This window comes from Cyprinus carpio, chromosome B1 (genome assembly GCF_018340385.1).
Source record: "Cyprinus carpio isolate SPL01 chromosome B1, ASM1834038v1, whole genome shotgun sequence".
Lineage (NCBI taxonomy): Eukaryota > Metazoa > Chordata > Actinopteri > Cypriniformes > Cyprinidae > Cyprinus > Cyprinus carpio.
Window position 1 is genome coordinate 2,995,520 of NC_056597.1, and position 26,238 is coordinate 3,021,757.

The window sequence follows — 26,238 nt, forward strand, 5'->3', positions numbered from 1 at the left end:
GCTTCAGGTGACAGAGCGAGTGCAGTTGCGTCAGAGGTCTCTGGATCTTGAAGTGTGTTGATTATCTGATAGACGCAACAGAACCTTCGCCGCGAACTGCACTGCGCTTTCATTATGAAAACGATAACGAGACGGGATTATGATATTTTTAAAGCCAGTGGAATATGACACAGGGAAACAGAGCTGCTGAGGCGAAGTTTTGTCAGGTGTGGAAGAAAAAAGCGTTTGGACATTAAAGGCGAAGTATGTGTTATTTAACAATACTGTCCAAGTTGTTGCTGTGTTGTCATTTTTATGTTTTTATTTTTATTTATTTATTTATTTATTTATTTATTTATTGCCTATAGGCTACTATAGGCTAGTTGTGTAAATTGTTTTTATTCCAGCTCGAACGTAAACAGGTTGTTCTAGGTTTTCTGGAAAATAGACATCTCAAGATGGAGCCATGAAACAAAATCCTAGTTACTTACATAACTAACCACATAGTTAATAAACTACCTGTTGTTTATACACACACTCATTAGTCTATTCTAAAGATTTTGGGTAGTTTACTGAAACACCTTTAGCTTCTTCTTTATTGTCCTAATATGAAAAATGAAGCAAAGCGTTTAATCATTTATTTATTTATTTTTTTTAGAAAATGGTCGTTTGATTCCCCAACGATATAATTGGAATCTAGGCCTATAGTTTGCAGACTTAAGTTGATGCACTGAGTTTTAAGTGTTTATTCAGTGTTAAGATTCGATTGTGTATTATGTTCCTTTTATGGGATCTATATTTTAACCATGGATCACTTTTATTTAAAGTGGAACTCGTTTTAAAAGCTGGGATTGGTTCTTTGAGCAAGTTATGCTATAAGAGTTGGTTGTAAATTCAGATGTTTACACACTGATAATCAGACAGCCAAGAGAGTGCAAATAGTGGTGGGGATAGGAAAGAAAGTGGAGCTGAGCAGAAATAAGGATGAAGAAACAGACATAGAAACCAACAGATATGACAACACTGGGAGAGTCTCCGAAAATCACTGATAGATTTAGTATGAAAGCAGAAGAGCTCTGAGAATGCTGCTCTGTAGAGAGTTGTTAGCGTGTGTATGAGAAAGTCCCTCTTTGTGATGTTATTCTTCGCAACAGGTGAAAGAAGTCACACATCTTAGTTTCTGGTTGCACCTGTGATGTAATGTGACTTTGTAGCTGTATGTTTTTACCAAGTACAAACAAGCGGAAATAGATTGTCCTAGTAATTTTATGTTAAAGATTACTGCTTACAGCAGCAAAATTCCAAAGCTTGTCCATGATGCATTCCAGCAGCTGCCAAGCTGAATGATGTCATTTACTATATTAATAGTATACTATTATAGATTTTAATTAATAATGAAAATTTTCTTTTTTTTTATTTTCAGTTTGGTTTAATTTTTAGTCATTTTGTTATAGTATATGCACGAATTATTCTCTTTAGGTTTACTTTTATTTTAGGTTTAGCTCCGTTTTAGTATTTATTAATTTCCTGTTAGTAATTTATTTTCAACTTTTTCAAATGTTTTGTTTATTTTAGGTTTCAGATTTGTTCCATATTTCATTATAATTTCTTAATAACCCTGGCTGAATATAGTGGAATGTCTGGTTTTAGAAAGAAGAAACACTTCAGGTTGATATTGTACAACATTTACAGGTAAACAGAAAACAGATTAACAGCTTTAACTTGTGTCTAAACTTCAGTTGACAATTCCAGCTGTAGCTCTTACCTTGCCCTAGCCTGGTTCAGCCTTGTCTTGTGCTGAGGATTAAAACACACACACACACACACACACACACACACACACACGTTTACTTAGATATCTAAATAAGGACATTCCATAGACGTAATGGTTTTTCTACTGTACAGACTGTATATTCTATCGCCCTACACCTAAACCTGCCCCTTACAGAAAACGTTTGGCATTTTTACAATTAAAAAAAAAAAAAAACTTTGTTTACTTTATTTTTATATCAGTTTTACAAATGAGGACGTCCCTAAAGGGAGCTTTTTGGAGATTTTGTCAGGTTTAGCTCACTTTTGGTTACAAATTTGTCCCCAAAATATGGTAAAGTAGGCACACACACACACACACACACACACACACACACACACACAAACAAACCAACCTTCATGACTGCATAGCTGTGATATTAGACTCAGCAGGGAATTCTATGACAGTAGTGTCTGATTATGATATCACTTGAACTATGAATTATGTCACAATGTTGTGCAAACATTTTTTTTTAAATCCCTGCCTTTAGTTATTTCATTAATTTCTGGTGTATTATGTTCTATTCATAAATCTTGTTTACTTGCACTGAATCATCTGAGACTCCTGGTGAAAGAGTGCTGAATGCTTCATGAAAAATGTATCAATGGGACTGAAAAGAGCGTTCATACTTCAGAATCATTCGGTGTGTCTCTCATCTCTGCGTTTGATCTGACTCATGTAATTGCATCAAGCGTGCATCTATCTCTCTTGCTTTCTGGAGCAAACCATGTCATAAGGGCTTTCTGTGTGCAAACATTCTATCTCTTTCTATCAATTTTTTGGATCTCTCTCATTTTGTTTGTCCTTCCCCTTTGAAACCTACACAAACAGCCTTTTCTCAGTTGGTAGGCTACAAATTAAATGCTAGTAAACTATAGATGTTATACACTCTTAAAAATAAAGGTCCTTTTAAAAGGTTCTTCACAGTGATGCCATAGAATAACCATTTTTGGTTCCACAAAGAACCATTCAGTCAAAGGTTCTTTTATATTTCACCACAAAGAACCTTTTGTGATACAGAAAGGTTCTTCTTCTATGACATTGTGAAGCACCTTTATTTTCAAGCGTGTAGAATGCCTGTTATTCCAGGATTTCAGTCAAGTTTATGGCAGGATTGTTATCCTTAGGCATTTTTAAATATTAAATAAAATTCATTATGAACAAATCCTGAACTGTAAAAGTGTTTTGTTGTTGCAGTATTGGCATGATACTTAAGGTTTTTTTTTTTTTAGGTGTGATGCTAAGAGCAGGCTTTGTTTACTTTATTTTGTGCCCTCTCATCTTTGTCCTGTAATCTTAACACCTGTTAACCCCTGTTTGTTTGGTTTTGCCTGTTGTTTTGTGTTTGTTTTTTGCTTTTTTGTCCCCAACTTTTGTCTGTTTTTCAGTCCCCACATTTTTTTTTCTCTTTTTTTTATTGTTGATTTTATGTTTTGTTTGTTTAGTTAAGGTGCTGGGTTGTGTTTTGGTGTTTATTCTTAATCTGTAGCTTGGGAGCAGTGGGTTGTCATAATTTCTCTCCAGCAGACACTGCTTGTTCATACATTTTATTTTGTTGTTAATATATTTTGTTTTGTTATCATAATTCTTAATTTTGTTGTTGGATTGGGCTTTGTGATTATATAGGTGCTGTATTTAGGATTGACACCGAGGGGTTTTACTAGGTATTGCAAATTCAAAATATTGGAGAGTTTTTTTTCACTCGGTCCCTCCTCCTCAGACTTGACGCAAACACGGGTTGCCAGATTGACGACACAAACAGGAACGAGTGCACTTGATGATGAATGAAATGAAAAATGCTGTGTTTTCCGACAACTGGCAATGCTGGATGCCAAAATACAATTGGGTAAACTGGCAGTGGGCGGGTTTCACAAACCAAAACTTGGATCAGCATTGACGACATTGCCGCACATTTTCAAAGGAGAATAACTGACTGTAGCATTGTTTTTCAGATGAACAAATATGTTAACGTAGCATGTTTCTTAAATATCTGCAGACATATTATGGTATTTTTATGCTTTAGTAGAGTCAAAATTTTACATACAGCACCTTTAAGAATATCTTTGGGAACTCGATTGCATGGTCACAGTATGGCAGCTCCTATGATGGTGCATCTCACTTTATAGCATAAAACTGCTTTTAGTTGCAGTGCAAAAAGCCTTCAGTATTTCTCACACAAAACCTTCCGCTTTGTTGCAGAAGGCAAACACCTGACTTCTGTTCCTTTGTTTGCCTTAATGAGGCCACTATAGTTTTGCGTTATCTCAGTGTAACAGGCAGCTCCATAAAACCCTCTCCCTTTAGAAAGCGTATTTCTGTGGGAAGGATTGCCTTCTTTTGTGTCATAGATGTTCAGTTTCTCAGGATATTTTTTTTTACTGCTTGTAAGTGTGGACAAACTCTGTAAACATAATATAAACACAAACCATGTTTTGGTATGGAAACATGCAGGCATACCATATTTGCATAGGTTCTTGCACTATGTAAACCCGTTGTTTTCCCAACACGCTTCCCTGTTTGTAAGTACCACCATTAGGATTTCAAATATCTCCATAGTTACTGGTCCCAAGTTACCTCTAGGCGTGTGCAGTTCCACCAATCAGGATGGAGACAGGTGGTGTGATAATATTTATGCAGATCAGGTGCTTTAAACGCTGGGTAGGGAACTGAGTGTATAGTATAAACATAATGCACGTTTGCATCTCACGTGCGTACAGTAAAACCTTCAGCATTACTGAGGCGTATAACGTCATAGGCCATAAAATTATGATAAGGGTTCTGGTTATATGTGGCCTTTTGGCATAACTATCAAAAGCATTCATTTTAAGATCTTAATGCATTGCCAGGGACAAATGTAGCAAAAAAATTATATTCTAAAATAAACCATCAGGTCAGAAATTGGGACCTATACCAGAACCAGTACTTGACACTGTAGTCATCTCCTCTTTGCATGTGTTGTAAATTTTTCAGATGACTCTGTCACTGTGATAGCTCTCACATCACCCAGTCACCATGGGCACCAGGACTCCCAGTAAATTCCCCTTGTGTGTCTTCAGACAGCGCTTGATCAATGCTGACAAACATACCTGCTTTGATTTGCTTGAGTGTCCTTCACGTGTACGTGCCTGCCTTTTTCCATCATAAAAGTCTTATGCTAGGAGATCAAAAACCACACATTACTTTCTATTGGTAATTCGATCATTCATAATTTTTATGTAGATGTTTTCTATATTTAGATTTTTTTCATGACTAGAGTTATTGTCAATTTAAATATTTTTTTGTGAATGAATTACACAATATGCTAATTAACTAAGTTCAATATTTACTGAGAAATGAAGATAACTCAAAGATTTAGGTCAGTAAATCTTCGAATAGACAAGTAAGCCAAAAGTGAGCTAAATATCCTTGTTTATAAAAATGCTATAACAAAGAAAAAAATTGCTTTGTTTAAGGTGGATTGTATTTCCAATTTATAGGGATTCACATTGTATTGGTACCATACTGGTTATAGGGCCATAGTAGATTTTTAATAATGGTAATTTTGGATTTTGAATATTTAATATATTATAATTTACCTATTTTTATTTAATTAGATTTGCCATTATCTAACACTCATTTAAGTTAATTTTTAAAAACACAAATTTTTAAATGTAATCTTTAACAAATGTTGAACAACCATTTTTTTTATGCTGTACATAAATAATTTTGTAGTGCTTAATTTGCTTGTAGCATTTAAAAATAATAATAATTCAGTTTTTAAGTGTTTTTATACACTGCTAAACTATACTTTTATACACTGTTTATAGCAGTGGTTCCCAACCCTGGTCCTGGAGGCCCCCCAGCACTGCATGTTTTGCATGTCTCCTTAATCAAACACACCTGATTCAGATCATCAGCTCATCAGTAGAGATTCCAAGACCTGAAATTGGTGTGTCAGAGAAAGGAGACATGCCAAATGTGTAGTGTAGGGGTGCCTCAAGGACCAGGGTTGGGAACCACTGGTTTATAGTATAGAATTCTAAAGGATAATTTTATAGATTTTTACCCAGTATGCTTTATTTCACTTCATTTTCTTAACCATAAAATCAAAATGTAATGACTTTAAAGAGTCCATAATGATTTTTTTCTGTACAAAAAAATGCTGCTGTTAATTTAACTAACCTCATTTCAACCTCGCTTCAAATGAAAGTTCTGAGCTACTGATTTGACATATGGCAGTCGAACATATGGTGTGGAATGTGCTGGGCAAGTGCTAGTGGATGACTGCACAAAGAACAATTTCCATCACAAGTTATGACAGCCCTGTGATAGGGTGGGACTGACTTGCTAGCCATATTTCAGCATGAAAAGCTCCAAGGACACTCCCTTTGGCTTGCAGGGCTGAAACCCAACCCATTCTCAAAGGAGAGTCAATCACAAAAGGACTCCAAGCAAATAGTCCAGCCCTGACCAGTATCATATTACTTTCTAAAGTAATGACCTTGTAAAAAAATAAGAAAGGAAACTCTACATTTTCTCAGTTGTTAAACTATGAAAACTGTGTGGATTTTTATTTTTTATTTTTTTACGTTTGTGCACTTATGAGGCCCTGTGAGTTTTGGTGTGACTACAAACACATGGAACTGGTTTTTCAGTGGTGTGACGTGACATTTAAAGGGTGACGTCATTTCAGGCCTGTTTTATATGATGAGACAAGCATTGGTGCTCAGATAAAAATCAGCTTCTAAACAGGCCATAATGGAGATGTGTTGTGAGACTGTCTTTTTAAATTATATTTTTACCATAAATATTCTTGCTGAGGTTTTTAATTTCTCAGGAAGCGGCAAGAATTGAATTAACATAATTAACTAAATGAGCTTAATTGGATAAGTGTGGTTACTCTGAGGTAAACACTGATCCAGTGTGCTCATGAGTGACTTCATTCTCATGCACCCACATAACTAAGATAAGACATCTGTGCTGCTCAGTCAGGAAAGTCATTTCCCTAATATCTGTAGAAAGGTCCTGTCCCAGATTTGTTCCAGTATCTCCACTGATCTCTTTGAAGCAGTAGAACAAGATCAAGAATCCAGTATAGTTTCCTCTCCAGAGGTTTTCTCTGTCCACCCCTCTCACACTGATTAATGAGCATATGCGTAATTTGGGTCACGTTTTTCTGATAACAGAACACTTACCCTGACCATTTCCTGTGAGTGCATTTCATCTGGACCTGCTAAGATGGTTTTGAGTCCAGGCATTACTGTGAGACCTGGCAAGGAATGCTGCCTTTGTTGCAGTACATGAAGTAATCTTAAAATGTTTTTTTATCTGAAGCTCCTTTTACTCACAGCATTCAGACAATATCGTTGAATGTGTTTTTTGTGTCTAGTCAACTGGATTGATCAGTAAAAGTCCATAATGCTGCTGAATTGCCAGGTTCATATGCTTAACAGTTGATGCACTTGTCCACCAGTCATGGATACACACTGGTACATTGTTTGTGCAATTATGCACAGCTGCAGTATGTGTCTGAAACCCAAGACGGCTGCCTTGCTACCCAATCAATGATTCAACTGACAGTGATTTTGTATGAAGGGTTCATTTAAGGAAACTTTCAAGGCTTCATAACTTCATGATAATGATCTACAGCAAATTTAAGTGAGCTTTAGACATAACCTGGCTAGGGTTGCAAAGGAGCAGAAAATTTCTGGTAAATTTGTGGAAACTTTCTGAAAGTTTCCAAAATGTCCTGGAACGTTTCCAAAAATTTGGGAAAGTTTCCAGAAATTTAGCTGAGATTTTCCACCCCTTTGCAACCCTGAACCAGGCACATTTAAATGACTACACACCTCTTGGGTAAAAATTAAATTTTTGTTTTTGTATAATATGAAGATTTTTTAAAATATTAATAATTATTGAATAATTAAAAAAATAGCCTTTTGTGTTGACAGAGTCTGGGTGACTTTATATAATTGAATGGCTTATAAAAAGTGGCTATATGTAATTAATAAATCAATTCATTATGCTCACCAGATTTTCATTTATTTGATCAAAAATACAATTAAAACAGTATATTACAATTTAAAATAATCGTTTTGAACTTTCAATTCATCAAAGAATCTGAATGAATGAATGAATAAAAACAAACAAATAAATAAATGATTCTTTGATGAATAGAAAGTTCAAAACAACAGCATTTATTTTAAATAAATATTTTCTGATATCATAAATGTATACATTTTATATTTATAAATGTAGTTTTTAAAAATATAAATTTGAAGGGCTGGTCTTGACAAAGGTCTCCTTCAGGGAAAATGTATTCGCAGCAGTTTAACCACAACTCCTCTAGCTGCAGTGGCTCATGGGATCAGTATTTTCATGCTGTGTATCTCTGTCCATTTATTGAATGGGGTTTTAGAGTAGCTTTATTTTTTGCAGTTTCACTTGGTGGTTTTCACAGACAGAAGTTTTCTCTATCCCCTTCTCCCCCTCTCTGCATTTCTGAATTCCCACCTCCTCTCCTCGTCTCTTCCTCATTCTCATTCCCGCTCTTCTGCACTACCATTCTAAACCTCTTTGTCACTGCACTGATCCATCTAGTCATTTCCTGGCCCTGATCGACTCACTCACACTGCTCTCATTAACACAGCTAAGCTGTTCTTCCCATTTTTTTTTCTTTTTTTTCAGAACCTGTGTTGACTAGATCTCAATCTACATGTCTCTGAAGATCTCCTGAGCCCTCTGAAGATGTGAATGTTTTCTGCCATCCGAAATACCGTGTCTCCAGCAGCAGCTTTCAGCAGTGGTCTGGATGAAGTAGGTAGGAATTCAAAATCCATTTTGACTGTCTTTCTTCTGGATTTCTGTGTTTTAATGAGGGTGGACAGCCCCCACGTGTAACCAAAAACATATGTATCTCTATTTCTGTCACATTTGTGTTTCAAACTGAGCTTTCTGCTATGATTCGCTCTAAATTCAGGCGTGGTTAATAGTTTCTGCATACTGATTGGCTGTTCAGGACTGTGTAAAGATTCACATGGCAAATTCAGTTGTGGTGTGTGTGTGTGTGTGTGTACCTGGTATTTATCACGTTATGGGGACTAAATGTCCCCACAAGGATAGTAACACCAGTAAATTTTGACCTTGTGGGGACATTTTTGAGGGCCCATGAGGAAACAAACTTATAAATTATACAGAATGAAAATCTAAAAATGCAGAAAGTTTCCTGTGAGGGCTAGGTTTAGGTGTAGGGCAATAGAAAATCTCAAATCAAATGTTCATCTAAAGGCTTTAGTGAATGATAGAAAAAAGGCAACATGAGGAACCTTTGAATACTGTTTAAATGGCATCCTAACATGCATCTCATGACATTTGAGGGATTTTTGCCTAGTGTGCAAAAATATATCCAAAACAATTTCATTAGTTTTTTTTTGGTTATTGCGTAATTTTATGATTTTTACAATGCATTCTGCGAAGTTTTTAAATGTGCAGATAAAGTAAGCCTTCAGACCACATGGATTGTGGAGAATGCCATTGTTGTTGCCTTTGCTCATCCTTTAGACTAAACACACACAATACAGAAACTAAAGCTTATACTCCCCACACACATTTTTGAGAGGAGACAGAGAGTATCTTTGTATCCATCTATAATCACTGGTGCTTGCACACACATTTGGTTTAAACCAATAGCTGTTATCTAAATGCTTAAGGCTGTGGGTCTCTTTATTGATTTGATAAAAATAGCTTTGCATATACAGTAGGGACCGAGCTATGCAGTACTGCTACATTTCTTTATTTTAGGAAGCATTACATAAGACGCAACATGTACTGTATGATACTGCATAACACACAAAGCTCACATCCACATGCTGTTAATTAGCATCTTTAAGTGATGGCAGCTGAGTTCATGCGTTCGCGTTCTGTTTAGGCAGCCACATTATCACAGCAAATCCTGCTTGAAAGGCTTTGATTTTCTAAAGATGACACAGTGCTGTTGCCAAGACAGCCACTGAAATAGTGATGCAAGTTTAAAACAGTCCGCAACTTAACTATTCTCTGATGTTATTGTTAATGCTTGGTTTGTGCTGTGCCAGTATTTCTTCTCACAGGATATCTATTTATATATACTTTTATTTACATGTACTATGTACTTTTCAGTTCAGATTTATTTAGACTGTACACTTAATTTTTTAAAATACTTTTTTCTGTGTTTATATGCAGGTTGTCAATGTCTAATGCTACTGTGCAGTTATCCATGTTTGGTTGAATTCGGCATCCACTCTACCACTCATGATGGTTTAGTCCTTCTGTGAGAGCACAACAATGACATCCATGGTTGCCAATGGGACTCGAGGTGGCCAGTCACTGGTCCTGAAAGGAGTGGACCCTGAAACATGCATGATCGTGTTCAAAAACCACTGGGCACAGGTATGTAATATTTTTTCTGTTATCTTCTTTCCTCATGTGCTGTTTTTAAATTCCATTTCTCTACTGTTTAAAGTATGCATGATACTACTGTTGGCAAAATAGAAAAACTTATATGATGCTCATTGTGGTGAATTAACATAAACCGTTACTACCTGCTTTACAACCTGTTTGATACTTGTACTTTTTTTCTCATCCGCAAATGAATTGGTTTTTCAGTGAAAAGATTAACTTTCAAAAAGTGTTGTTTCACCTCAGATGTACAAACCAAATCTTACATGAGTAGTGTTATTTTCTGTTTATTATGTATGAAGTTTATTTTACATAAGGTTTTATGATGAAACAAACATACATAAAATATGTTTACATATTATATATGATAAAATATTATGATCCTAATCATTAAAATAATAAATGAAAATGGTATGTTTTGTAAGCTTTTAAAATCCTGAACTGGCCCTAGAACAAACTATCCCATTGGTGTTACACTGTGAATAAGGCTCTGGACCTCTTCTGTTGATTCAGCAGAATGCTCCAGAACATAGAGGCATTGTTTGGGTACAGAAGATGAGTTCAGGCCATTAGATAAACTCTAAAGACAGAAATTAGGGTAGTTTTCTGAAAGCAATCTAGTATTATTGTTAACTTATCCGACTGAGTACTAAAATATTTTAAAAATCTGAGATGCCGTTAACACTTTCACTCTTTTAACCCTTCCTGCTTAGTTTGCATTGATGAATGGTACACTTTGTTAAGAGCAATATGCCATTTGGCCTCGCTTGCACTTCCTCTTCCTGAAGCCTTCAGGTTATTCCTTTGCTCTGTTAATAACCCAATCTCAGTTTGACACTCCCCTGACTAGGAGTTTTGTCATGATGGAATAGATCAGCACCAAGACAGAGGGCTCATTGTTGCAGTTGTTTCAAGTTGTTGATTATATGTGACCCTGGAGCACAAAACCAGTCATAAGTAGCACAGGTATATTTGTAGCAATAGCCAACAATACATTGTATGGGTCAAAATGATAAATATTTATTTTATGCCAAAAATCATTAGGATATTAAGTAAACATAATGTTCAATGGAGATGTTTTGTACATTTCCTACCATACATATATCAAAAACGTAATTTTTGATTAGTAATATGCATAGCTAAGAACTTCATTTGGACAACTTTAAAGGTGATTTTTGTCAGTATTTAAATTTTTTTGCACCCTTAGATTCCAGATTTTCAAATAGTTATATCTCGGCCAAATATTGTCCTATCATAACAAACCATACATCAGTGGAAAGCTTATTTATTCAATTTCAAAAGAATTGACCCTAATGACTGGTTTTGGGGTCCAGGGTCACATACAGTATGTCCTCCTGCTACATCACAATATTATGTGTGTGTATATATATATGTGTATATGTATATATATATATGTGTGTGTGTGTATATATATATATATGTGTGTATATATGTGTATATGTGTATATTTATTTATATATATATATATATATATATATATATATATATATATATGTGTATATATATATATATATATATGTGTGTATATTATATGTATATATATATATATATATATATATATATATATATAATATGTATATATATGTATATGTGTATATATATATATATATATATATATATATATATATATATATATATATATATATATATATATATATATATATATGTGTTAGAATTTCATTTTTATTGTAATTATTATTTTTTTTATTTTTTTATTGTAATTATTATTAATTTTGTTTTTTGTTTTTATTTTATAAAGTCATTTTTGGTGACTTCATACTGTAAAGCGAAAATATTTTGCTATAGTGTGTCTTCTGATCTTTTGACATTTTCTTGACATGGGGAAGTCGTGGCCTAGTGGTTAGAGAGTTTGACTCCTAACCCTAAGGTTGTGGGTTCCAGTCTTGGGCCGGCAATACCACGACTGAGGTGCCCTTGATAAATGGCTGCCCACTGCTCTGGGTGTGTGTTCACGGTGTGTTTGTGTTCACTGCTGTGTGTGTGCACTTTGGATGGGTTAAATGCAGAGCACAAATTCTGAGTATGCGTCACCATACTTGGCTTTATGTCATGTCACTTTTTCACTTTCATTTTCTCAGGTGGTGAAGATTCTAGAGAAGCATGACCCGTTGCGCAGTATTGTTGGTGGTCTGGGTGGAGGTCATGGTCTTGGTGGGGGTGGAGGACTTGGCAGCTTCCGTTTCGGTCCAGTCCCTGGCGATGAGGCCAGCGCTGTGCAGAACTATGTAGAGCACATGCTTTTCCTCCTCATGGAGGAGGAGTGTGGTCAAAATGGAGCCATGGGGCCCATCCTGGAGTTTGTGGTGATGGAGAACGTGTTGGAGAGACTGTTTATCTGGAGCCTGAGGCGAGAGTTCACAGATGATATGAAATTAGAGCAACTGAAGATGTATGAGATGCTGATTGGACAAGCCAGGCAGCCATTACTTCATCATAAACCAGTGCTCAAGCCTTTGATGATGCTCTTATCATCCTGTTCCGGCTCCCCATCGGGTTCAAGCTCCTCTGCTGTGGAGACAGAGCTTGTGCTGCTCCTGAACCAGCTGTGCTGTGTTTTGGCTAAAGACCCATCCGTCCTGGAGCTTTTTTTCCATACGAGTGAGGACCAAGGAGCTGCTAATTTCCTTATCTTCTCCCTACTCATCCCTTTCATACACAGGGAAGGGTCAGTCGGACAGCAGGCCAGAGATGCACTTCTGCTTATCATGGCTCTTTCTGCCGAGAACCATGTTGTGGCTAAACACATCGCAGAGAACACCTATTTCTGTCCGGTATGAGTCTATTATAGTATATCTTCCTCTTTTATTTATATTCTTTCTCTATTTATCTTTCTCTTTTTTTCAAGTTACTTGGATTCTGTACTTGGATTACCAGTTCCTGCAGCACTGCTTAAATCACTATCTAATTAAATATTCTTTATAGATCATGGTGCTTTCTGAAGTGTTGAGTGCATAAAAAGGAATTTCTATTTGACATTCCCATTTCACCTGTTTAAAATTCTGTATTGAATCCCAGTGTAATTGAATATGGTATCGTTATATAGGTTCTTACAGGATATTTAATTGTGCATGCCTATTAGCCCTATTTTTCAATTAGGTTACTTTGCCATCATATTGCGCTTACATGAAGTAAATTTAAAAAAAATCGAAACATTTAATTACACTGTTAAATATAATCTTTAGTAAATCCCAACATGAATATGAATGTTGTGAACATATAAAACAGTTGGTTTTAGTTTTTGTAGTGTTTTATTTACAATTTTTAGACAAACTATTATAAATTTTTATAACTGGCCATTTTTTTGCTCTTCACCCATAAAATAAAAAAATAAATTAAAATTAAAATTAAATAGCAACTTATTGGTATTGGCTGAAATTTTAAAATCTTTAAATCTGTAAAGACTGCTCACTTGGGCCAACTTATGTTAAATGGGACAGAACAAACTAAAACAAACAAAACAGGAATTGAATGTACAACTGATGTACATCATCATTGTATGAACTACCAAACCCTATGAAGAAATATGACATTTATAGCCTCCAGTTATAATGAGCGTGAAAAACACTTTTGAGTAATCTTATCTGGCTGTTTATAAAATCGCAATGAAATCCACAGTAAGTGAAGCCAACAGGACAGTTAAACTGGTTGAATCTTTAGTGAATGCATGGATTGTTTCTGAATATTATCAAATATGTGCCACCTTGGTCCCTGTCTGGGCATCCAGCATCACAGTATGTGCTTATGTAAAGTCATTAGAGATAATTGCATAATCTGTTACACCATGGATGAGTACCCTTCTTACTAAGGTGACATCACCCTCCGCTTCAAAAGAGTCCGATTCTCAGCATTACATGCACTCTCAGCCCTTTCCATCTGCCAGTGAATGAAGCCAGGAAGCATGTAGCTAAAGATTGTTGTGTTATTACATAATGGTTGTCTTTATTGAAGTGTTTACAAGTTTATTTTGAAATAATTGGTTAATTTTATTTATTTGTTATTATTTAGGTTTTGGCTACAGGTCTGAGTGGGCTTTACTCATCTTTGCCTACCAAGTTGGATGTACCCAGTGAAGAGTGGCACTGTCTGCACCGTGAGGACTGGCAGCAGCTGCCTGCTCTTGTGCAATTTCTTAACTCCTTGGAGTTCTGCAATGCTGTCATACAGGTGTGTGCTAGTGCTAATTCATTTCTGCTGCACTTGTGTTTTATCTATGTTTTATCATAAGAGATGTCCAGTCCAGTTCCTAGAGGGCCACTTTCTTAAAAGAGTTTAGTTCCTGTACACCTGCCAGGATGTTTCTGGTGATCCTGAAGACCTTAATTGGCTTGTTCAGATGTGACTATAGCTTAATTCTGTTGGACAGAAACCTCTGGTTTATGGCAAACAGTAGCCGGGTTTCCATACAAAGTTGCTAATTTAACTTATGCACAAAATTGGAATATCGCACAAAACATTTGCGAAACAATCACCATTTCCATCCAACGAGTCAAAGAGAACAAAATCGTCATTTCCTGATAAACTGGAACTATACATAACTAAGAAAAGTAGGAGAAGCTACTGAATATAATAATTTTCCTGTAAATTAATTGCACCTCAGAATGAGCAGACGAAACAATGAATGCAGTTATTGCTTTCGGAGGTGAATGCTGCTGTTTGGGAACGCAGTCGTTTAACAGTTCTGGGAGGCAATTATACAGAAATACTTTGATGACAGACTTTGCTCTGTCATTTCCAAATGAACATAACAACATTTCAGATGCTGTGGAACAAGAACGGTCCGCTGGTTAGTTAGGATTTACCATCCCATAATGCAAAGTCACATGACTTTTTTGATGCGCTTAGAGGAATTTATTCGCAAAATGCATTTCCGTCTCCCATTATTCGCATTAACCCTTTTTCGCACAAGTCAAAAACCACCTCAAGCGAGCGTAAAAACTTTTTTCGAATTAAGACATTTTTATTTGAAATTCAGCGTTTCCATCACTCGATTCTGATGCGATACTTCAAAATGTGCATAAAAGCAGGGTGATGGAAACCCAGCTAATGTATCATTTTACAATCACAAACAAACGTCCTCTGCTTGTTTTGCAAACATTCTTCTGGAAGTCTTATGTCAGGAGACAAAGGTTGAGCTGTAAATAAGCATTACTCTAGTATCCTTATCTTTATATGCCCAGTAGATGAAAGGAAATAAAAATACATTTAGACATTGTGAATTCCTTTAATTTTAGCTTTGCTTTGTGTGTAGGTGGCCCATCCTTCCACCAGAGACCAGCTGGTTGGCTACATTCATAATGGTTTTCTGGTACCTGTTCTAGCACCAGCATTACACAAGGTTAGTGGGCCATAAGCCATTTTCTTCTTAGATAAGCAGTGGGGGCTCGTGGGTTTTAAAATAGAGGAGGCACACTAATTGTATTGGTCTGGGGATCCCTGCTGATTATTATTATTTGCTTAACCACTTTAAAATGGCTTTTTGGTTGCTTTTAGTCAGAAAACATTAAGAAAATGACAGACATACAACAAGATAATATCATTTAACTTACCTTAATCACTTGAAGCAAACATCCATCCCTTAAAAGTCTGTTAAAAGAGAGCTGCCTGTTGTGCCATTTAATTAAGCCGACTGCTGTAGCCTATATCCAGCTTAGGCGTGTCCTCCCTTTATTTTTAATTTGTATATATACTGTTTGAATAACTGCTTGGTAAATCTGTTGGCGACCAAATATTCAATATCGCTACTCATCATGGATCATTATCAGCACAGTGGGAGATGTTCAAACTAATTTATTTATTTATTTATTTGTTGTTTATTTGAATAGCGACAGATACAAAATTAAACATAGATTATTACATAAAGAACAATCTGATGCATGTATCACAGTGTTTATAGCCATGGCTAATTCGCAACACCTGTCCCTAGAAGAGCTTTTAACAGTCAAGATAATGAGAAAAGAAAAATTAAAGAAAAAATATATATATAAAAAAAATTACAGCAAATACAATAAAATGTCCAAAAACCAGTTAGCCCCAATAAAGATAAGTATTATAAATAAATACATTTACTCGAACTCACACAGATGCACACCTCACATACACCTAGCTACACATCTCATATGGCATGATCACACTGCTGCTGCTCTATGAGCCAGTCTTTTGTTAGTTTTTTAAAGGTGGCCAGTTTAGTTAAAGTCTTTATATTTGTAGGAAGGCAGTTCCACAAATTGGCTCCTTTCACAGAAAAAACATTTTTGGGCAAAAGATGTTTTACAAAACGGGACTTTACAGTCTCCACCTGTAGCCGCTCTTGTTGATCTGGAAGTATCCAGTCTGTTCACAAATTTACAAAGTGGCTCAGGTGCAAGTCCAGTCAAACATTTAAAAAACAACTTTATGTGTCTAAAATTAACTAAATTAACAAAATTAAAGATTTTATGCTTACTTAAAATGTAACAGTGATGTAATTTACGTCTCTATGATGATTGGTTGATATCAGAAGGGAGGCTAGCCTCCTTTGCTAGGTTTCTTTTCTCAATACTATTCAGCGCTGAAAGTGAACATTTGATGCTGATTGGCTAATTTTTTTTTTTACCAACTAAGGGCACGAGAGCTCAGCTCTCCCCCGGCCTCCCCCTCCCCTTCTCTAAACATTAGCGGTTGTGGTTACATCAGCAGATTTGGCACATTCGGGATAGAAAAGCAGTGCTTTCCAACTTCATTGACATGTTATGGTATTACAGCTGTCAAAATTACAAACAAAAATACACATTCGGAGACATGAATTTTATTAACATTTAATCGTCCTCATTTTTTCATCTTTTTGTTTTGGGGGTGCCTTGCCTGCCTTGCCTGATGAGCTGCCACTGTAGATAAGTAAGATTTGATTTTAAGCAACTTATTTTTTTTGTAGTTGACACTTGAAGAGGTGATGACCACAACAGCATACCTGGACCTCTTCATACGCAGCGTATCTGAACCTGCATTGCTGCATACCTTCCTAAGCTTCATCCTGCTCCATCGCCATGACAATGTACACATTTTGGACACACTAGTCAGCCGCATCAACACTCCCTTTCAGGTAACCACAATTTCATCCTGACTGACAGCCAATTACATTAAAAAAGCAGCCAGTTAAATCTCAAAAAGCAGTACTTACTGCAAAAAGCAGTGCTGAACTAGTGCTGGGTGATACAAAATAAAATTAGGGAATATTGTTAATGTTGTGATAATGTTAAAAGTTTAGGTTAGTTTTCAAAAGACAATGAGCCAGTTTCACTTTCCTTTTTCTCCTCATAATTATGGCCACATCAAAGGGATGGTTCAACTGCTTTTTTAAACTCACCCGTGCATATTTATGTGTGTGCACTGTGAAAAGCATCACAGGTTTCAGTATACACCGTGTTTTAATTTCAAGTTTTTCGTTTGCACAACCTTACAGAATAATGGAGTTCTGCACACTTGCAGATCCTTTCACTATATCCAGCAAAGTGTAGACATGATGATAATAATAAGAGGTTTATTGTGCAGTGAAGTCAGCTTCATTGATTGTAATGGGAGTATTTGTAAAAGTGCAGAACTCAGTCAGTGAGCTTAGTGACTGACAGCTTCAGTGGTTACAAAGGGAGCATTCTTTGAAAACTTTCTGTATATAACATATTCACAATATGAATAAAAGTTAAATTTTTCATGAAAATAACTAAACAAATGGAAAGTTTCTGGATTGACAACCATATTAAAAATGTGGGGTTGATACCAAAACTGCCATGATTGATAGTAACCATAACAACGGATTGGCCAAAAAATATCATACTGTTTGAGAAGATACTGTAAAATAGATCTGTATTGAATTTGCACAAAAAAATTGTCTCTTTCAGGGTAAACAACAAAATCATGTTTTTTTAATTATTCCAGAGAAAATGCACAAATATTGAGGTACATATTGAATATCATCAAAATTATCACAAATATTGAAATTAATTGTATTTGGCTATACCATCAGGCCCTATACTGAACTTCTTTTAATAACACTGCTGAACTACTAAACTTCACTAAGGGGTGAAGACACACTGCACAAATTTTAAAAAGTGGTTGGTAGATTAGATGTAAGAATGAAGGTAGATTGCAGGCTTTTTCTATCAAATTAGACTAATATTTGAACTCAAATATTAGTTTGCATGTGTATTCAAACAGAACGCCCTACAGCACTGAGCCTTAAGAATCCTCTTAGACACAATAGTTAGCTTTATTTTATTTAATATTAACAAAACAATTTAAACCAGTTAATGCCAGATTTATTGTTTATAACATACAGTTTCTTTATTAAGTTGTGTTTTGTAGTAGTGTGTTTTTATAGGCTGTGCTTTTGTTCCAGCTTGGCACTGTATCGCTGGCCCTGTTCCGCACTCTCATTGGCTTGTTTTGTGAGGATGTCATGCTCCAGTTGGTATTCAAGTGAGTATATTTGTGCAGACTATTCAGTTTATTAACTTATTTGTTGTATTTCTGATGAGATATGCATCATATATACGTTAAATATTGTCTCATAGTGTTGGTGCTTAGCTATCTTTCTTGTGGCACTATGTGTGTGGTCTCTCCTTCTCTGACAGGTACCTAATCCCCTGTAACCACATGATGTTGAGTCAGCGTAGAGTCCTGAGAGAAAGAGACTGTTACTCTGTATCGGCCGCCAAGTTTCTAGCCCTTACACCCTCCTGCTGTTCTCCAGAGGTCATCCCCCCTCCACTCAGAAAACTGGACTCTATCCTGTGGTCAAAAGGCACTGATGGCTCCCATATAGGAACTATGGGTATAATGTAGTTCCTTTACTTCTTGTGGAGAGTGTACTATTTTATGTAATTTTGATTTGCATTGTGCATGAAGTGTCACTGTAATAACAAAAAGTATACATTTTTGACCTACACTGAAAACTAAAATCTTGTAAGGACGTAGTTCAGGGGTGTCCAGTTTTATTCCTGGTGGGCCACTGTCCTTCAGAGTTTAGTTGTAACCCCAAATAAATGGATCTAGACTGGCTAATCAAGGTCTACAAGATGATTAGAAACTTCCAGGAAAGCGTGTTGGGCCAAGTTGGCACTAAACTCTCCAGGTCATTGGCTCTCCAGGAGCAGAATTGCAAACCCTTGACTGGATGCAGAAGGGAAAAAGACTTGTTGTTTTTCAAAGATTTCTAGGTTTTAATGTTAAAAGTTAGACAAAATGATTTTATCTTTTTTGTTGGTCTCCACAAAACATTGCACTGAAGGTTTAATGACTAAGATCAAATTTTAGATTAGTGGACTTGAGTCTGCAGACTGAAATGTTATTCATGTCTCAGTGGCTTCCGTCTTCTGGATTAAATCTGCAACTTCACTAGTGCCGGCAACTTAATTTCTTCATTCCAGACAATATAATCCGCTTATGTCTGTGCCTGTTATTAAAGTATTTACAAGCTGATACAAATTCCAGAGCAATACTTTTTTGAAATAGGGGACATGAAGTATAATGAGAAGTGCATTAGTAACTGATTTAATATTGCTTGTACATTTTCCTCTAGAATCAAAAGAGGTCCTCTCAGAGGAGGATGACTGTGGTAACTCCTGTGTCATTGGCTCAGAGATCTACCTGGATGTCAGTTACCTGCACTACTTGTACGATGCACAAAACAGCATCAGTCACTGTATGCGAGCGTGCCGTGTGTGGTCAGCCCCTTACGATGGTGAGAACCCTCCTCCAGAAGAATACCAGCGCAATACCTTGGAAGAAGCAGGTAGGACTCGGCCACCAGTTACCAGCAGAAAAACCCCAAATCAAATGCATCGCTCCGGACCACCCCTCAAAGATCTCACTGCTACTCCCGGATTGCTGGAGCTGGAGTGGGATGATAGTTATGATGCTTGTCCTACACAACTGCATCCAGAGGAAGATCAGGAGACTCGCCCCATCCCGGACGAGCCCCCAAAACACATTCAAGAACTGCGGAGAACTGCTATTATGATTGTGAAGGGCTCTTACATTGAAGAGTCTGAGTTCCAGAATGATGTTATGGTCTATAACCTGGTAGCTCAGAAGGATGCTCATGACTCTGGTAATAGCTATCATGCCTCATCCAAATCTTTAGAAGCAGCAAAGCAGGAGATGTTAGATGAATCAGTAACTGATCAAAAGACTACAAATTCAGAATCCTCAATCAGCAATGGCTTGAGCTCCCCATTAGATGAAATGGACAGTAAAAAGAGAGGGTCCCAATCAAACCATAAGTCACTGGAAGGGGAGGACCTGGTCGCCCAGTATGAGGAACTCATAAGGACTCTGGGTGCACACCATAGTCCAGCAAAAACAGACAGTGAACTCAAGAGTCCTACAGACCTCATGGATGAGGAGGAAGATGAGATTGACTTTAACTCTTTCTCCCCAGAGACACCAGAGGCAGAAAAGTTACCATCTCCTTTTGGGACCAAACCCCGCAGTGGGAGCAGGGGGCATGCTGTACCTTTTACAGGTCAGAAAACATTTTATTTTGCTAAAGTATTTAAATTCTTGTAGTTTCACATTATTCTTCATACACTCATTTATATATTGCAATAATATATTATGCATTTATATATATTATATTTAAAGTGACAGCCATTTGGAGTGGTGACCGAATGTATAGGGTATATTATGCACTAATTCAATGCCATAATGCACCTCAATAATGAGTGAGCATTAATGTATACTGCCTGCTCATAAAAAATGTGTATAAAAAATTAAGTTGTATGATGTAATAAAAATTGCAGCAGTAATATGACCTGTTTAATTCAACAAGTGGCATCTAGAAGTTATGTGACACTGTATTTCATGAAGTTTGACCTCAGTTTTGGCCTCCATGAACTACTATGCAGAGTTTTGGAATCGGTTAGTGTTAATTTGAGTTTAATGTTCAGTATGATATTTTGGTGTGTGTTTTTCTGGCTCATTTGTTTTGTATAGTTTAGATTATTTACACTTTAACTAATATTTAAGTTTCTCTCTTGTCTTTCTCAGGGCCGTTTCTGAGTGTACTGCTGTCTCGTCTAGAAAACATGCCAAGTAATTCTCTCCATGTGAACTTGCTTCTGACTGGCATCCTGGCCCAGTTAGCTGCTTACCCTCAGCCCCTGCTGCGCTCCTTTCTTCTCAACACAAACATGGTGTTCCAGCCTAGTGTCCGCTCACTATACCAGGTACTGAAGTGCATGCAGTATCTGATCTACTGAATAAATGTAGTTTTAAATCATACTAACTCCAAGTCACTGCATGCTTAATTTGAGTTTAAAAACGAAGAAAATTAGACCACAAAATGCCAAAACTGTGATATCACACTGGCCTCCATTAAACATCAGGTTCAGTACTATTTCTTTAACCTACATTTCTTAAACTCTGATTAACATGGCAGATAATATTGAGCACTTTATGTATGCAGGTCAGTTTAGAAATGTCAGCTGTTTAGATGAATGTTAAGAGCTCATGTGAACTTTGCCAAGGATTTGGGGGATAAAAATGGATTTGGGCCACATTTGGCTGTGGTGTGAATGTAGCCTTTGTCTCAATAACTCTAATATTATAAGACGCACAAACCTGCTAAAATAACATCAGTGCCACATCACAAAGTGGCACAGCAAGGTTTAGTACTCAATACTTCCCCTTTGTCAGCGTAAAAGCAACATGATCATCTTGCTGTCTGATACTTTATTCAGTAAAGTTTAAATTGTGAACAAGTAAATTAGCTTATTATACCTCTTGTTTCATATCCTTACATGCGACAATAGGGAAAACCCATGCTTTCTTAACATTCATCGGCATGTCTTTGAGAGGCATGTTAGATCTGTTGGTTAATTTGTGTATCAATACACACAAAGATGTGCTTTCACACAAAGCCTTGACCTTGTCAAAGCAACCTGTATGTTTGTCACAAATTTGGTTTTCGCATGTGATTTGTCTGTTCAGACCAATGCGGGGAAAAAAGTAGACAAAATGAATGAAAATGCAAATTCAGTCTCTGACAATAGGTGGTGCTTATGGAAAAGCAGACATATAAGAAGCGGTGTGCAGTTTTTTTTCCATTTCTGACACCTGCTTGCCATGATGATAGGAAGTCAAACAGTAAATGATATCATCATTGGCAACCAGAGTATGTGCTGTAGTGATCTTAAAATCGAGCTGTGGTATCAATGTTCTGCCCATACTTCCACAGTCTCAATCACAGGCACACAATCATGATGCCACATCACATTTTTATAGCATTAAATAACTAACTTAAACCAAACTTAATAGAAAACCCTTGAACATACCCAAGCATGATAAGAAATACTTTGGGCAAAATTAATCTGAAGTGTACTTATTTTTAGTTTAACTCACGTCCCTTTTGTTTCCACGGAGAGGGCGGGGTTTATGAATAGGGGGTGATAAAAAATTTTCAGGATTTGTGTGGCACACTTGAATGTAACAGTAGCAGCTCTGAACATGTGACCAAAAGGACAAATCTTATTGGCTAGCCAGGTTTTTTGCAGTGCTATGGAAAATACACTTCTCTGTAAAAGAAAAAGTCTTGTGAATGTTCTTATTGGTCTGAATAGACATTTTAACAGATAGCCTATTTATTCAAATTTAAATGTTTATCGCACCAAATATTTGTTGTGAACAGACCTTTACACCTGTTTTTAACATTGGGATTGGATTTCAAGGGAAGGGTCTCTGACTGTTATTAATAAAGCCCAAAAAATTCTAAAGAAGTGCATCTTTTTCCTTAAATTTACTACAGAAATATAATGTTTCAAGTAGAAATCGCAGTTATTTCAAAAAAGTATCTTACTGGAGTCACATTATGTCGATTACAGACATAATGAAGATATTCCATGAAGTGGTTTGGGTAATCCAATCACAATTTCTTTTGGACCTTGTTTACACCTGTAGTACTGTCAATTTGTAATGTATCACCTGAAATTGATCTTAATACCTGGTGTGGATATGGGAGAGTATGGAATCTGTTCATTCATCAATTTCACTCTCCTTTCTTGCCTTTCTTGATTTTATAGGTACTGGCCTCAGTGAAGAACCAGATAGAACAGTGCTCAGCGAATAATAAAGACTTCCCTGAGCTTCTCACAGCCGCCCAGCACTGCTTATTGGCCAGGGAGAGTTCACTTAGAGGTCAGAGTAGATTCCTTTCAGTCATGTTGTTTTATGATTTCATAAACACAAAACTGTTTTACTACACAAAATAAAAATGATCAATATGTGGGCATTTCATAAACATGACCTGCAGTGATTCTCTGCTTCTACTGTTTGTCAGCAAATTTTTCTGAAGTAATATATTATACTCAAAAGTTTATCAGTAGGATTTTTTAAAAGTGTTTTTAATAAGTTTATTTGGCAAGGAAGCATTTAAAAAAAAAAAAAGTAAAAAAATTAGTTAGCAGCATGACTGTTTTCATAACTGTTTGTTGATAAGGAATGTTTCTAGAGCACAAAATCAGCATATTAGAATGATTTCTGAAGGATCATGTGACACTGAAGACTGGAGTAATGGAGTAACTGGAGCTTTGCCATCACATTCACAGGAATAAATTACATTTTAAAATATCTGATCAAAAAAAATATTTTTGATTCAAAAATACAACCTTGGCAAGCATAGGATACTTCTTTCAAAATCATTTAACAATCTTACCAATCTCAAACTGTATAATAATAGAATAGAATAGAATAGAGATGTTGGAAGAAACTGTGTTTATATTTTGAGTTAAACCGAGTGTGTAAATCAATATCAAATCAATTAAATTTTTCAGTTTTAGGGTTGCAAGCTACTGTTTTTCCCTTAGCAGTATAAACTGTTTCATCATCTTTTTTTTTTTGACTTGTTCAGTTTGAATAAACTACATTGTAATAATTTCTAAGAAAATGTTTATGTACAATGACTTGTTTTTTCCATTTCTACCTTAGACTCTCAAAGTCCGCAGAAAGGAGATTGGTTCCATAGTTCTGAAGCAGACAGAATCAAGACGAAACCGAATATCCAACCCAAAACTGTGGTTCCCTTAAACAAAACTGAGGTATATGCCGCAGTTCTCTTCACAGAGTTCCTGAAAGAGCTAGCAGCCTTTGCACAAGAACACTCCATCCTGTCTCATCTTCCCACGGAGCAGTAGCCTCTGATTCTGTTTTTATGTTTGTTGTTCATGTTTCCAGGAAACTTTTGAACTTTAGTTCTTACTGAAAGCACTAAAACTACACTGTAAACTCTAAATTAATGTGGGAATGTTTTCCTGACTTTTCTCTTTTTTGGATATTTTTGATGTGGGGGTTCTTTCAAGCATATGTCTGTCGTGTGAACGATTATTGAAAATTCCATCATCTGATTATGCATACCAAACCTACCATAAAACAGTCATTCATTTGCCTTCATTTCATAAAGTTGACTTAGGGACACAAAATGCTGGACGTCTTAACTGAAGTTTCAGGCCTAAACTAAATGGTGGTGGCCATACAACCATTGAGCAAGAGCTGAGGAGACATTACAATATTTGAGGAGCAGATTCTCTACAGACTGTATAGTGCTGCTGATGTCTTTTTGCTGGAATGTTCCCATGATGGCCTTACAATGATAGTGCCTATTCCTTTAGTCCTTAATTTTCAACATTGTCTTTACAGTTTTATATACAGTAAGCATACTTTGTAAACCTGGTCACTTGGCCATTTTATACAACTTGTCTGTAGGACTGCTGGATTTCCTCTCACTTTGAGAAACAATTCTTCCACAGTCGTTCATGTTCTATGTAGAGCATCACTGATATTAACTTTCACAGTCTATGCAGCACATGAGTTGTTAATGAACATGTTTGAAACTAGCAGCTTGTTAATAAGGATGAGATATACACTACCATTCAAACAATTAAGATTAGTACGTTTTTAGAGACTTCTTTCAAAACCATTAAAAAAATTTACCAACCCCAAACTTTTAAAATGTAGTGTTTTAAAACTATTTTAGAGGGATGTCAAATCATATATTGTTACAGACATTCCTTGTGTATTTTGATTTTTGTGTCTTTGTTTTATCTTGATTTCTTATGACATTGTTTGCATGGCCATGAAGGACATTGATTTTGCTGAAAAACGATCAGAGAGATCACAATCAGAGTTGAATACATCATCATCCTCTTTTTTATTTTTTATTTTTTTTTACATTTGTACAAGAAAGCAGTTGATAAGCAATTCCAGTGTATCTAAACACCCACATGCAAAATAGATGGTGTCCTTTAGTATCAAAGAAGTTGATTTTGAAGTATTTTTACCATGTTATATATGAAAAAAGAGCTTGTTTAGTAATACACATTTTTTGGTAAAACTGATTGTTACATGAAATTTGCAAGCGCACCATATTGATTACACCCATTAGAGATTACGCTTTTAATAGAATTTCACAAGTAATATTTAAAAATGTTTATATTTCACATATTTGATTAATTGCTTTAAATGTATTCATTGGCTTTGATTGTTCCGAAAGACTTTTTTTTGAAGGTAGATGTTTTGCATGAAGTCCCTCCCTAACTGTCAATCAAAATTTGATTACCAAACATCCTGAGGTCGCAATGTAGCATGTTAATCCAAAGATATTTATATGGATTTTTATGTACCGCAGATGACCTTTATATGGGGAATCAAGAGCTAGATTAGAAATTCTGTATTAAATTGCCTTTACCGGTGGTAAGCAATACTTCAATTTTACATCTCTATAGTTCTGTATGTAGGTTGTAAAAAGAAATCCTGAATCTAATGTCACCAGCTCATCTTTTCACCTGTTCTTGGTTTGTTCAGACAGGAATCTAAGCATTTTTGTATGTCAAGTGAAAATAGCTTCTGTGTCAGAAATGTATGAAGGCATGACATCTTGAATAAAGATATCTCCTGTCCACTAACACAACTTTGAAGTGGTATATGAGTGAGTGGGAGCTGTAACATTGTCAGTCTTCTGAAGTCAT

The 26,238-nt window shown here is 36.0% G+C and overlaps 1 protein-coding gene across 2 annotated transcripts; it reads left to right on the forward strand.

Annotated features, from left to right (window-relative positions):
• On the forward strand, positions 1–26,180 carry fhip1aa (FHF complex subunit HOOK interacting protein 1Aa). 2 transcript variants are annotated; one of them, XM_042716243.1, is made up of 13 exons: positions 1–243; positions 8,456–8,588; positions 9,989–10,195; positions 12,325–13,017; positions 14,252–14,410; positions 15,495–15,581; positions 17,157–17,324; positions 18,618–18,697; positions 18,853–19,052; positions 19,800–20,744; positions 21,269–21,447; positions 23,299–23,413; positions 24,203–26,180. In XM_042716243.1, exons 3-13 carry the CDS (start codon positions 10,091–10,093, stop codon positions 24,406–24,408), a joined length of 2,937 nt encoding a protein of 978 aa, XP_042572177.1. In that variant the 5' UTR covers positions 1–243; positions 8,456–8,588; positions 9,989–10,090; the 3' UTR covers positions 24,409–26,180. The 2 variants fall into 2 exon arrangements, with proteins under 2 accessions (XP_042572177.1, XP_042572178.1); XM_042716244.1 differs by having other exon boundaries at positions 8,456–8,584.
• Positions 26,181–26,238: the final 58 nt, after the last annotated feature.